The following is a 14779-nucleotide window of genomic DNA, read 5'->3' on the forward strand; positions in this document are numbered from 1 at the left end:
AACTGTAGAAGAACAATAAAGTGCTGTTTATTTTATTGCTTTTAAAGGTGGTGAAAGAAAATGCCACAGAAGATACTTTTTCTGAAAAATTTTAACATGAAGCATGCGTGTGTGCAGGAAGTATACCCAAATTTTGAGATGCAGAATTAAAGTCATTGCTGTCTTGCCACAGAGACTCTACTGCTTTCTCCGTTATACACAGAGTCAGGACAGAGAAACTGAATGTACTGTACCTGTGAGGGTGATGTCTATACATTTTCTATATCTGCCCACCCAGCTGTCTCACTGCTGGGGTACACGAGCACCAACAGATACAAGAATGGGTGCAATGCAGGGCACACCCACACACACTATCTCACACATTATCTATCTATCTATCTATCTATCTATCTATCTATCTATCTATCTATCTATCTATCTATCTATCTATCTATCTATCTGTTCCAAGATGGGTCTCCAGGACTGTGACTGTGTCTTTGTGTGTTATAACTAACCATGGACGCTCCAGAAGTTTACTTTCTATAAGGATGCTGCTGACCTGGGGCTTTTGTTTTCCTCTCCTCCGTAATCAGCTGTCCATAGTTCAAGAATTAAATAAAGGACAGCTATTGCTGTACTCCATTTATGCTAATAAGTTTCAAACCACTTTGTTTTCTTCTCTAATTAAACAATTCTGTGTCTTCATGTGTACTCATTATGTAATTAATATGTTGTAAAGTATCTACTTATGAACTTTTTACAGAGCTGTGTGCCTATACGCAGTGAAAGGTGCTATACAAATATAAACTAAACTAAATAAATTTAAAAAAACACATATTCAGCTATCCCAGGCAAATTTAAAGATGCCAATTAATCTAAAAACATGCCTCTGGTAGGAAAAACAGAGTACAAGGAGAAGCATCTGAATGAAACAATTAATTGTATTATTAATGTATCAACGTAAAGTGTTCATAGCATACATTTCACGATTTATAGCTCCAAGGACAGTCACGGAATATTTCTGTCTGTTCCAGAATAAGCTGACAGAGAGGTATTTTTTGCAGTCCACATATCTCTGCTCATTATCTATTGCTGCCACACTAAACACAGAATACCAAATACTAGATTTTCCTTCTGACTGCAGTTGGTTCTTTGATTAATTTTCTATTTTTGAAGGTTAATGTATTTTCAGTAATGATATAAATGTTACACTGAAGCTGTTTCTAGACAATTCCAGTTATTTTCAAGTACAGTTAGATCTTTCTCAAAATTGAAGCTACCCTTCAGAACAAGTACAATAGGACAAACATTTTTTGTAAGGAGCTAATAAAAAATGAAGACTTCAAAATGTATCATTGTGAACTTTAGGTTCTTTATTGCCCAGGCATGCATTCATCCTTTAACAAATTGTTATTATAAATCCAAGAATATTGGCTTCATATATATATATATATATATATATATATATATATATATATATATATATATATATATATATATATATATATATATATATATATAAGAAAAATGCACACAAAATTCCACTTCTACCACCCACATATTTTTCCTGTTGAAGTGCAAAGAAAATCAATAAACAAAGTTTCAAAGTAAAGTTTATTTTCAAGTGAGGGGTAATTTATCAGGTTCCCAAATGAGAGTAATAAACTTGCTCAAATTACATTTAGGTTTTTTTCTTGTGTTTTAACAAAGTTAATATTGACAGGATAATATAACGTGTTCTTAGGCATCAGTCACAAGCATGAAGTCTGATTCTGCATTTCCAGTGACAGAAATGCTGCAGTCTTTCATCAGAAACTATGGAAACACATAACGAATAAGTGGGTATAAATCAATCATCATTTTGTTTAATAAGGACTGAATGTAATAAAGCATAATAATGTTGGCCTGTAAGTAGCACTGATTAAAGATAATCACAGTGCCTTTTGCTTACAGATACACAATAAAAACAAACACATCCATAAAAAGTCTAAAATATACACTAATAGATTCTCTTCTTGCCTGAGACTGATGATTCCCAAAAAGTAAAATTTAGTTAAGGTATTTCATTCGCATAACACAAGATAACATTCACCATCTGAAGCTATTTTATATATATTTTACATTCATAAATCAGATATAGGCATACATTTTTAAAAGCATTTATTTATACATGATCCAGCTGTCAAAATGAAATTAGTAGCAAACATAATATTCAGACTAGACCTCCCTTGGAGTTTTTTATTTTTTAAATTCAGATCAACACTTTTGGAGAGTGCTAGAAAGAATGTAAGGATGGGCTTCTGCCATGGTTTAAGCGCACAAGGGAACTGATTATTTGGTATATAGATTAAAGTAAATCACAACATGAATGCTCATTTCCTTCCAACAATCTGTAGACAAGTAACTAGTAGAAAAGATTGAAAAACAACTGTGCGTCATTTAACCAAACTTGGAAACAAGTATGCAAAGCTTTTACTGAGATACATTTAAGAGTTTTTAATTGTATAGCTGTTAAATGAGAAAAATGCGCATTGATTCATATGTTTCTTATTTATACACAAACCCTACCACCTTTCATGCATGCTGCTGAGATGAAGAATTTACTGATAATTATTAATATTGTGTAAAACAACTATCTCAGGAAAGTTTGCCCATTAATTTCTCAGGTCCAGGGCCAAGACTGCTTATGGGTGAGCAAACAAGACAATCATCTAGTCAAGCATGCAAAATGCCATAGCAATCATGCTGACATAGATCCATGTTTACCAAATATCAGAGACCATCTGCTCATTGTGGTCAAATAAGAAAATGCAGGTTCCCACAGTTAAAGAGAAAGGCCTCTATCTAACTATGCAAACACAGATAACATTACATGGGCAGGTCCGAAATCCTAACTCCGCCTCTGTATGGGCATGCATCCTGATCTCTGCACCTTGCCAAACCCCGAGCTCCATTTCCACCCCATCTCACATCCTGTAGCGAGGGCTACTTGAAGGTAAATGTTGGAGCACCAACCTGGTCATCCCCATTTAATTCGGTCACAAAATAGGAAAAAAAGACTGTTATGCGTGCCACTTTAAATAGCAAAATGAGACAAGCCTTCTAGCTATAATATCGTTGCTCTGTTCAAAATTCTATGATGCAGCTTGTTCACATGTGACCACCTCCTTCTTGCAGTGGAAGGCAATTGGAAAGGGTGGAGTCAATTGCCATCATTGGATGTGTTCTCTATGCTGTGGAAGAAAGAAAAAAGGTCAGCGCAAGTGCCCTCCCTCAACTCACTGTGGTAGTACTGCTTCAGATGAGCCCAGGGGGTGATCCACAGATGCACATTTGCGATATGATCCATCTGTCTGTTGTCTACCTATCTACCCAAGAGTTGTTGGTGTCAGAGGATATCCTGTCAGCAGTGGCTGCAAGGCAGGAACAGATCTGAGTTAGGGTGCCACTTTTAATGGACTAGCGTCATAATTTTACAGATGTCTGCTTAATGAGGTGATGTATTTGAACAACTTGAATGGATTCTGATATCAGTGAAGTAGCATCCATCCAATCCAAGGCAGAAATTGCTGAGCTTGGTTATTACCAGATACAACTGTGTACCATCCACTTCACAGACACAGTTTTTCACTAGAAAAAGGAGAAGTTCGATCAGTAAGCAATAAACTGCAGCTAAAATGTAAAGCTAATGGTATACAGCACATTTGGTGGAATATTATGTTTGTGAAACCTTTAAAAACAGAATAGAATATTGTACACCTTCAAATCTTTTAGCTATGGTGTTTTTCAGTTTCCCATCCATATTATTGTTACTTTAACAAATATGTCTTATTGATTTTTGTGTATTTAGCAATTAATACATTTTACAAGCTAACTTTTATTTGAATTGGCTACTCATCAACCTGTTTTCTTTCAGAAATGGTGATGCCTTTATTTGCAGACCATTTGTGCACCTTTAAGGATCCTTGCTATTTATCAGGAAATGTTATGTGTGAATGAAATTGATGACCAGATCATCCCAGCATGGGTGAATGAGCAAATCCCAGTAAATTCCTCACAATGCTAACTCAGTTTTGTTTTGCTAAAGACACCTCTGTATAATGTCCTAATTAATATTGTTTTAATGTATCATTTCTGATCATTACATTTATAGACAGACATATTGGTAAAGGAAGAATTGTAAGTCTTATGAGAAGGTGACAGCACAGTCTGACTAATTTTATTTACTTGAAATTTACATGTGGATGTCTCAGCACAAGAAATCACTCTGTGGAACCAATGGCTTAGCATTGATCCTGAGCCGTGAATCAGTGACCTTTTGATTACAAGAACACAAATTAGCTTCACATAGTGGAGAGCAATAGAAAATCTTTTATCTCCTATTGGAAGATGGGACAGCTTACGATCTACAAACAACGTCCCTAATCCACCCCACAACCAAGAATCCTATATGCATCCCAAGACAGTTACAATGGCTTATTTGTACAATGTAAATTTAAAAAATAATGTATTTTTAATATTCTATTGATTTCCAATAGCATAACTTACTCAAACATTAGGTGGGAGGCAGCAAGAACCACAGGGTCCACTCATTCACTGCCTGTTTAGAATAAACATGTGGTGCGATTCCCCGAGAATAATCCAGCTCACAGGATCCTCTTTGTTGAGGGCCCGAGCGGCTGAACCAGACCGAGAGGATGCCTACATTACACCTGGCTTTGGCAGACAGATGGTCATTTTCAAAGGGTGGGATTGGACTGTGTTTCTGCCTAAGGGGTTGCCAACTAGGATCCTGAGTTGTTTTGTAGTGGGCTGGGTGTGTCAACACGCTGTACCAGTGTATGTTCCTCAACCTGACCTGACTTGATCCACAAGATTACTGATACCAGCAAAAAACATTGGTTAATTCAAGTTATATTCATAAAATGCATACAATGATATTTTTAGAATATTTTGTACAAACTTAAGTATGTCAATTGCAAGGTATATGTTGCTTCATAGGGAGCTCATGACTTAAACAGCATAAAATTATAACTAAACTGAGTTCATGCACTGCTAGCAAAGAAAGGAAAAGACATGAATTGCTGGTAATTAGAAGGAGAGAAGCTCACTCTGCCTGAGACAGTGGGTGCAGAAATGCCAAGAGAAATATCTGATTTGTGAAGTCTGAATGGCTATTATTACTTGAAGTGAACAATGTAGTTGAGCCTCAGACTTTTTGAGATTACATTTGACAACAGAGGGTATTGTCACTGTCTGATAAAGGTTAAGGTCAGCCGGTAACCTTGCATTTCTCAGCCTGTGAAGAAGACCTCCTGACGTTTTTCAGGGGATGAGGAAAGGAGAAAAGGAAGAATCCCTAATGTAAGTATGAAGCTTACAAATGTTTAAGGAGTAGATCAGGAAATATGAGTATGCACTATTACAAAGTAAGTAGCGTCAAAGCAGAAGCAATAAGGCCAAACCTAAAAATTGCTAGATATTTTAAACTATACCAAGAAGTTAAAAAAAGGTAATGAAAGTAACAGTGCTACTAAACATTATTCTCGTTCCCACTTTCATCCTGACCTAAAACATTGATTACCCATCACAGATCTATACACCAACTTTTTTTCTCAATCCTTTACAAAATAATTGTACAAAAAGTAAACTTTTCTTAGGGCCAAATGTGAAATATGTTATATTTGTTAACATTTCATGAGGCCATGAGCATTTCATTTATTTTTGGAATCAAAGTTATTGTTATCACAGTTGTTCACAAATTTTTTTTTTTCCAAATTTCAAGCAATATATATAAATGCAAAAATCAAAGCAATATGATAACAATAACAAACCAATGCATTCATAAGATAATTCTTTTAGATAATTATTTTTAACTGTGTTACATTCCATCAACATACTGTGCGAGAGCTCACATATAAAACTTTTATATTTAATGACTTGCTGTGCTGCCTCCTTACCTGTAGTTCCTGTGAAATAACGGTCATCTTTATTTTGTTCATAGTTCTAATGGAAAGTCTGTGTCATGGTCTGAACCAGGTGCAAGACAGCCGCCGAAGGGTCAACACATGTGGCACCGGCTGTCAGTCCACGTGAAAAGACAAGAGGCGGGCTCGAATCAGACAGCTGTGATAAAACCCCTCACTAAAACCTACCAGAACAAGAGCCTCAACTTCTCAGACATCAGCACCAAAACCTTGTATAATGTAGCTGAAGAAGATGAGACGGACCACGGGAGGTACAACAGGCCCAACAGTCCATCCATGATGGTGCACAGGCTATTACCCAACATGGAGTCACCAAAGGAAGTAGAAGATCATCGGTTATATACACCAGAGCTTATAGAGAAAAGTATTCTGCCCCAGCAGGTTATGGAGCAACTCCAGGGTGTTGTTACTAAGTTTAGCACAAGCATCCCTGATATCAACTCCATCATTAATCTCCCAAGCCCAGGTAATGGCATAAGCCCCATCTACCAACCCCATCTCATACAACAGCAGGGTCTTCCTCTTCAGATGAGCACCTTTAGTGAAGATCCTGCTTCTCCAACGGTGGAAGTGGAGAGTGAGCGGTTGCATCTCATACACAGCTACATGTATGACAACACGGGCATCCAGGAAGAGGAGGAACTGGTTCAAAGTAAATTGACCCTGGAGGACTCTCCAGCTTTAACGCCACCTTCCCCCTTCAGAGATTCAGTATGCTCTGGCAGCTCTGTTCCCAGCTCTCCGGTGTCAGAGTCTGTGTTGTGCACACCACCCAATGTGACATATGCCTCAGTCATTCTAAGGGACTATAAACAAAGTTCTTCTACTCTGTAACACTGCATATGCAAAATTATAAGAGGGCTGAATAAAACACAGGTCGCATCAGAAACATGGTTTCTGAGATAAGCTGGCCAATGCAAAATAAAAATGGGTAAATATTAAAAGCAGACATTTCAAATGTTTAGTATGACTAAGGATTTAAGGAGATGCTGCCTTTTTACTTTTTTAGAAAAAAAAAAAAAAACAAAGACTGATGGAAAACTGGTATAACAAGCAGACAACTGAGAAAGCACAAGGAAAACTATAAAGGCTTGTACAGTATTTTATTTTTATTTTTTCTATTCAGTATTTAAAGACAAAATACAAAATATGCATCTAATGGAAAGACTACAGTCGTGAAGTGAAAACAATTTTTCATTAACGTTTTCAGAGGAAAACAACGCAGCACGCTTTGCTGCAGCTGCCATATGGATTAATATGAATGTTTTCAGGCCCGTGTTACAACATCATGCTAGAGGATCTACTAAACACAGAGGTATCAAGACTAGGACTTTTAATTATCTTGGAGTTTTACAGGAGATCTTCCGAACTTTTAATGTGGCTTCATAATTCCACGTGTTTTTAACACTCAGCTATCATGAGTCAGGAAATGCAACCAAACATCCAGGGGAACAATAAATGTGACCTTACATTGTATACATACTTTATATAAAGGATATACTGTATATGCTGTATTTATTAACTGAGCTCCTTGCAGGTGGTTTATTCACTTTATTATCATTAATTGTCCAGCTAAACAGCTAGCTTTGCAAACTACAGAAAAAAATCCAAATGTTACTAAAGATTAGACCCTGCTGTCTAATGAAGAATTTCTTTACCTGACATCTTTCCTCCACTCTTCAACTTTGACACAGTCTCGTACATAATGCCTTGAATTCAAGAAGTGGAAAAATGTTTTGTGAAATGCCAGGTGTGATAAATTGATTAACATGCATATGTGTGAGGTGTCACTCATTCTTTACTGTTTCTGATATTTTTATGTACTAGTAAATCATTTTGAACTTTGAAAAAGTTTGTATTATTTAAAAATTTAGTATTTTTTTCATACAAAGATGCCGCATTTGTAAAATGTAAGAGCTTACATATTTGACAATGTGAAATATTAATATTCTTGAACTTGTTTAAAATGTTTTGTGAAAATTTAGATGTCAGTATGGAATCCAAGCAGGTTGACTCATTAAAAGCTATAGGTTTAAAGTATATCAGTTTGTAGTCGCTTCTGGTGATAAAAGTGTAACAATTAGATCCTTGGATTTAATAATGTAATCCAATAATAAAAAGTGTTAGGATTTACTTGATACAGAATTTAGTAATTTAGTCATTAGAATGCAATTGTCTAAAGCATAATCTATAATAATGAATGATCTTTGGTATCAATGTTATGAATTTATTCATATTTCATTTTAGTTTATAGACTTATATAGTGTCTTACACAATCAAGTTATTAATAATTTATATTTAAATGCAATTGTTTTAATATATTCCATGTTCTGAATCAAAAACCCTCAATCTTGTTGTCCAGATTATCTTACTAATGTTACAAAAATAAATATTTTTTACTTAATTAAAAATGTGTCGCCTTTTTCTTATGTCTGAACCAAATTAGCTAGATAATTAGAAGATAAAGTATTCAAATGCCAATAAATTATATTCTATAATTGTACAGGTATGTGCACAAATACTAAGGTAATGATCATATGCAATGAAAGAACATATAACTTTTAAACACCCGGCATCAAGGGGTTATTTAACTTTTAAACTGAGTGTGAATTCAGAATATATATATCAAAAAAAGATGGATGAAATATTAGGATTCAGATAAGACAGATTTATGAAAAAATATGGAATTATGGAAAAATAGACTCTTAATAACAGAAAGGAAGGAAAGGTCAAGTGTGATAACATATGTTAGGCATGCATAAAATAGAGAAAATGTTTTGATAACCTCTGTTAAAAATAATCGTTAAAACAGAATGTTGGTATTGTGGTCCCCGGCCGGGGCTGGAGCCCGGCCAGGACACCCAGGAGGAGGAGAGGAGGGCTTGTGCCTCCTCCAGACCGCGAGGGGGCGTCCGTCCTGGTTATATAGGGGACCACGGGTACAGGGCTTGGAAGCCCAGCCCTGTAGGGTCCGTGGACACCGCCAAGCAGCGCCCCGATGCCGGTTTACCCGGTGTGGTCTTTGGCCGGGGATGGAGCCCGGCCGGGACGCCTTGGAAGACCGGAGGAGGGCATGTACCTCCTCCAGACTGAGTGGGGGCGTCCGTCCTGGTTAGGCAGGGGGCCTCGGGTACAGGGCTTGGAAGCCCGGCCCTGTAGGGACCCGTGACCACCGCCAGGCGGCGCCCCGGTGCCTAATTATCCTGGGAGCCCGGCACTTCCGCCACACCAGGAAGTGCCAGGGGAAGACTTTGTGTGGGGCCCGGAGAGCCGCCAGGAAAGCAGCCGACACTTCCGCCACGCTGGGGCGTGGCTAAGGAGAAGAGGCCGGAAACACCTGGGGCTCATCCGGGGCATTATTTAGGGCCTCCTCCAGTCATTTGGTGGAAGTCGGGAGGCAGAAGACGGAGCTGGAGAGAGGACAGGAGGCAGCCAGAGGAAAGGCACAGTGATTGTGGGCCCTGGACTTTTGGGGGATTCAGTGCGAGAGGCACTGGGGTTTCATGAGTGCACGTGACTTTTATATAATTGTAAATAAAGTGTGTTGGGTGAAAATATGTCGTCCATCTGTCTGTGCTGGGGCCAGCGTTCACAGTATATTTGTAACCATGCCATCTTGATAAACTTGTTTGTCCTTTTACTAAAAAGAAGAACAAGCCATACTGTGTAAAAAATAGAAAACACTTCTGACTTGGATAAAGATAAGAGAGCATTCATTATAGGTATAAAGGAGCCACAGCTGCATTCCTTGAAACACTTCTGTTGAACAATTTGTTTACTAAATGTCTTCAGTGTTAGTGTGTCACAGAGAAGTTGTGCAGTATTGTTTATAATGACCCACCATTTTGTCTTCATTCTGTCCTCCACTACAACCTCCAAAGGGTCCAGAGTGTGTCCTATTACTGAGCCTGCCCTCTTAATAACCTTGTTGATTTGGAGGTCTCTCCTAAAATGATGTCACTGGTGCAGCACACAATGTAGAAAAATCGCGCTGGCCATCACAGAGTTGTAGAACATGTGAAGAGTGTCACTATGCATGTTAAAGGAGTGCAGCCTTCTAAGAAAAATCTTATACAGCTCCTCTTTGTTACGAGACCAGTCCAACTTGTCATTGATGTGGATGTCCAAGTACTTACAACACTGCACCACCTCCACATCCATTCTCTGAATAGTAACTGGGCGAAGAGGCTTTCTTTGTGGTGAAAGTCAATAACCAGTTCCTTGGTTTTGCTGATGTTAAGTTGCAGAAAATTCTTTTGCTCCAGAAACAAACCCCGGATGGTTATCTTACATGGAGTGCTTCATATCTGAGTATGATGCAGTCTATTTAAAAAATAAGCACCTTCAATTCTGAGATTGTTCTTTTTTTCAGAAAACAGTTGCTTCATCCCTGCAGGTAATGGGTGAGCATTTGCCCCAAGTGGAGTAGTTAATGTAACTCAGGATCTTGTTCATGAGTTGTGGAAGAGGTACTGTAATTGTAAGGCTGGCCAATGAACTGGTGCAGCAGAAGCAGTTTTGCAGATACCGATGAAGATTTTGATTTACCGGTCATTCTTCATCTCCATTTTTATCTGTGGTCATAAGCTTTTCATTGTGATCAAAAGAATGAAATAATACAAGTGGCCAAAAAAAATATTCCTTCACATGGTTGCTGGGTTTACTCTCCACGAAAGGTTCAGCAATATGGGAGGGTCTTGGCTTGCTTTCCTGAATTGAGAGGAGCGATCTGAGGTGGTCTGCACATGAAGCTAAGACATCTGGTGGGAGAAAGCGCCAGTATAGATAGAATGTTCTGGGAACACCTTGGAATTCTTCAACAGGAGCTAGAAAAAGTTTCAGATGAGAGCCTGACATGTTTTATCCAGTCACAGTTGTCATTCTCCCCTGGGAAAGTAATAGAAAGTAGTGTGACTGGATGTAATTTGATTAGGGAAGCATTATGGTGCTATGGGTAAAGCTGCTGCTTCCTGGATCCAGCATCCTAGTTTCAAATTCTTCGGTCAGACACTTTCTTTGTGTAGTGTACACATTCTCCTTGTGTCTGCATGTAATTTCCTCGAGGTATTCCAGTTCTCCTCAAAATATTGGCAATTTCGCATTAGTCCTGAGTGAGTGTGAAAATGGGGGTGTGTGTGATAGGGAAGAGCAGTGAACTAGATATATAGATAGATAGATAGATACTTTATTAATCCCAAGGGGAAATTCACTAGCAACGTGTCCAGGGCTAAACTGGATTCACCAGCTTTGAGAATAATATAATATAATATAATATAATATAATATAATATAATATAATATAATATAATATAATATACTGAAACTAGCTTAGGCCGTAAAATTATTGGTTCAATGGATATTTAATCCCCTGATTTTTCCTAATATTAAAGTAAGTGGCCAGTTGTTAGGTATTTTCTAATGGGGCTGTCAAGCACAAATGTACCCCAAGTATATGAGGAACTAGGACCAATAGATTTGAATAAGAAAAAATAAAAAGTGTAGGGTACCACCTTCATGACAACCACAGTCTTGGCCTGATGTGAAATGTATTGTTTTTCAACCATAAAGGAACTCAAATGCGGAAGCTCATGTTTAATGTATTTCTCAAATACTGCACCCAAGGCAAAAAACAATTGAAACAGTCTGAAACGTTCACATTTGAGGCAATGCAGGTATCACTATCTTTCAGTTGATCTGTTAGCTTTAGGCTGGTACTTGGGTACTTGGAAGTTAAAGGCAGAAATATTCCAAAAAGCTCTCTGCAAATCAGAATAAAACTGAAGTCCTTGTCTGAACTTTTAAAGATGTTTTCAGTAAAAAAATCAACTGATATTTGTACTATAGTAAACTATTCAAATGATATAAATGATGTAAAGTATGTCTCTAACAAAAATGATTACCCAAAACCAAGATGAAGTCTATAGACAAATGAGTCCAGCTGTGTTTTGCTACCAGTTCACAGAAAAACCACAGGGCAGCAAGTTATCGTCTTTGATCTTTAATGCTGAATCCAGATTTACATTTGTGATTCAGCTTCTGGAGCCATGAAGACCAACAACAACAACAACAACATTTATTTATATAGCACATTTTTATGCAAATTATGCAGCTCAAAGTCCTTTGCATGATGAAGAAAGAGAAAAAATACAAAATAAATAAAAATTAGAATAAGGGAACACTAATTAACATAGAAACAAAGTAAGGTCTGATGGCCAGTGAGGACAGAAAAAAGAAAAAAAAAAAAACTCCAGACAGCTGGAGAAAAAAATAAAATTTGCAGGGGTTTCAGGCCACAAGACTGCCCAGCCCCCTCTAGGCATTCTACCTAACATAAATGACCTCAATCAGTCCACATGGTATTCAGGGTTCTCATGGAAAAACTTGATGATGATGGTCATGTGGACTTCTGGCCTTTAATCCATCAATGTAGGGACATCACAGTGTTTTGATCAGGTGGTGGTGGCACAGGTCGCCACCCCAGAAAACCGGAAAAATAGAAGAAGAGAAAGTAGGGGTTAGTACGGATTTTGGAGCCACCCTGAATAATCATGATAATTAATTGAATATACAGTGGAACCTTAGGTCACAAACGTCTCGGACAACGTACAAATCGGGTTACGACCAAAAAGTTTGCCAAATTTTTGCGTCTGTTCACGACCACACACTCAGGTGACGAACAAGCCAGTTTCCCTTCCAGTTCGTACACGCCGATGATTTCCACACGTGTTCAGCCTCTCCCTGTGCAGCAAGCGAGCGAGAGAGAGAGAGAGAGAGAGTGCGAAAAGGAAGTTAAAGAAGGCAGTAAGGCCGAAAAGGCAGTTAAAGAATGCACCGGGCTTTTTTTTAAAGAGACTGCAAGATTAGTTTTGTCTGTTCAAGGTTTTCTCAGTTTTATTCAATGTTTTACATTTAGTTTACACTGTGCATTCTATGGTTTAACTAATAATTAACAATTTTTTTGCTTAAAAATCTTAAAAAAAATATATTTACTTATAGCTTGTATGGTGGAATTATGGTTGTGACCCGAGGTTCCACTGTACAGAGCATCAGGATTAAACTAAAATGAGTTATGAGAAAGCCATGTTAAAGTAATGTGTTTTCAGCAGTGTTTTAAAGTGTTCCACTGTATTAGCCTGGCGATTCCTATTGGCAAGCTATTCCAGATTTTAGGTGCATAACAGCAGAAGACCGCCTCACCACTTCTTTTAAGTTTAGCTCTTGGAATTCTAAGCAGACACTCATTTGAAGATCTAAGATTATGATTTGGAGTGTAAGGTGTAAGACATTCTGAAATATAAGAGGGAGTGAGATTATTTAAGGCTTTGTAAACTATAGGCTGGATTTTAAAGACAATTCTAAATGACACAGGTAATCAATGTAGTGACATCAAAACTGGAGAGATGTGCTCAGATTTTCTTTTCATAGTTAAGATTCTAGCAGCTGCATTCTGCACTAGTTGCAATCGATGTATGTCTTTTTTGGGTAGTCGTGGGAGGAGAGCGTTACAGTAATCTAGCCAACTGTAAACAAAAGCGTGGATTAATTTCTCAGCATCTTTCAATGTTATAAGGGGTCTAACTTTTGCTATATTTCTTAAGTGGAAAAATGCTGTCCTAGTAATCTGATTAATATGTGATTTAAAATTCAGGTCAGAGTCAATAGTTACCCCAAAATTCCTTACTTCCATTTTTATTTTTAATCCTAATGCATCAAGTTTATTTCTAATAACCTCATTATATCCATTGTTGCCAATCACTAAAGTTTCTGTTTTCTCTTTATTTAAAGAGAAAGAGTAAAGAAAATTACTACTCATCCATTCAGAAACACAAGTAAGACATTATGTCAGTGAATAAAGAGAGTTGTGGTCATCAGGCGCTATTGATAAGTACAGTTGTGTGTCATCAGCATAGCTATAGTAGCTCACGTTATGCCCCGAGATAATCTGACCTAATGGAAGCATGTAAATTGAAAAGAGCAGCGGACTCAGGATAGAGCCTTGTGGAACACCATGTAGAATATTATGTGTCTTTGAAGTATAATTACCACAACTTAACAAATAATTTTCTACCTGCCAGGTAGGATTTAAACCAATTTAAGACACTACCAGAAAGGCCCACCCACTGACTAAGGCGATTTCTAAGAATATTGTGATCAATAGTATCGAATGCAGCACTCAGATCTAAGAGGATGAGAACAGATAAACGGCCTCTGTCTGCATTTACCTGTAAGTCATTCACTACTTTAACGAGTGCAGTTTCTGTACTGTGATTTGTTCTGAAACCTGACTGAAACTTATCAAGAATAGCATGTTTATTGAGGTGGTCATTAAGCTGCATAATGACTTCCTTCTCTAAAATTTTACTTAAGAAAGGCAGGTTAGAAATGGGTCTAAAATTTTCAAAAGCAGAGGGGTCAAGGTTATTTTTCTTGAGGAGGTGTTTAACTACAGCAGTCTTAAGACAATCTGGGAAGACCCCCGTATCTAATGACGAGTTTACTATGTCAAGAATACTATAAATTAGCACGCCTGATACTTCTTTGAAAAAAACTTGTTGGTTTTGGATCAAGGATGCTGGTGGAGGGTCTCAGTTGAGAAATTATTTTATATAAATCATGTAAATCTATCCTGGTGAAAGAATATAATTTGCTTAAAATGGAATGCCGGGGTTTAAGAGGATCAGTATTTATGTACTATATTATTTCTAAAATCATTAATTTTTTGAAAAAGCAAAAGCCTCAATACTTCAAGTTTCACTGGAAGTATTGTGGAGGCATTCCATTGAGTTACCTGGATTTAGCAGATGATCAATCATA

At 37.5% G+C, this 14779-nt stretch overlaps 1 protein-coding gene across 5 annotated transcripts in view; it reads left to right on the forward strand.

Annotated features, from left to right (window-relative positions):
- grm1b (glutamate receptor, metabotropic 1b) overlaps positions 1 to 6984 on the forward strand; it is a 347961-nt gene extending 340977 nt beyond the window's left edge. For 4 of the 5 annotated variants that reach the window (XM_039747530.1, XM_039747528.1, XM_039747527.1 and 1 more), the window contains exon 9: positions 5984 to 6984. In XM_039747530.1, coding sequence (XP_039603464.1) covers positions 5984 to 6800 — 817 coding nt within the window. In that variant the 3' untranslated portion in view covers positions 6801 to 6984. The remainder of the gene's footprint in view (positions 1 to 5983) is intronic. The other variant, XM_039747532.1, reaches the window with a different exon arrangement.
- The last annotated feature ends 7795 nt before the right edge of the window (positions 6985 to 14779 follow it).

The sequence above is a fragment of the Polypterus senegalus genome, chromosome 3 (assembly GCF_016835505.1).
Source record: "Polypterus senegalus isolate Bchr_013 chromosome 3, ASM1683550v1, whole genome shotgun sequence".
Lineage (NCBI taxonomy): Eukaryota > Metazoa > Chordata > Cladistia > Polypteriformes > Polypteridae > Polypterus > Polypterus senegalus.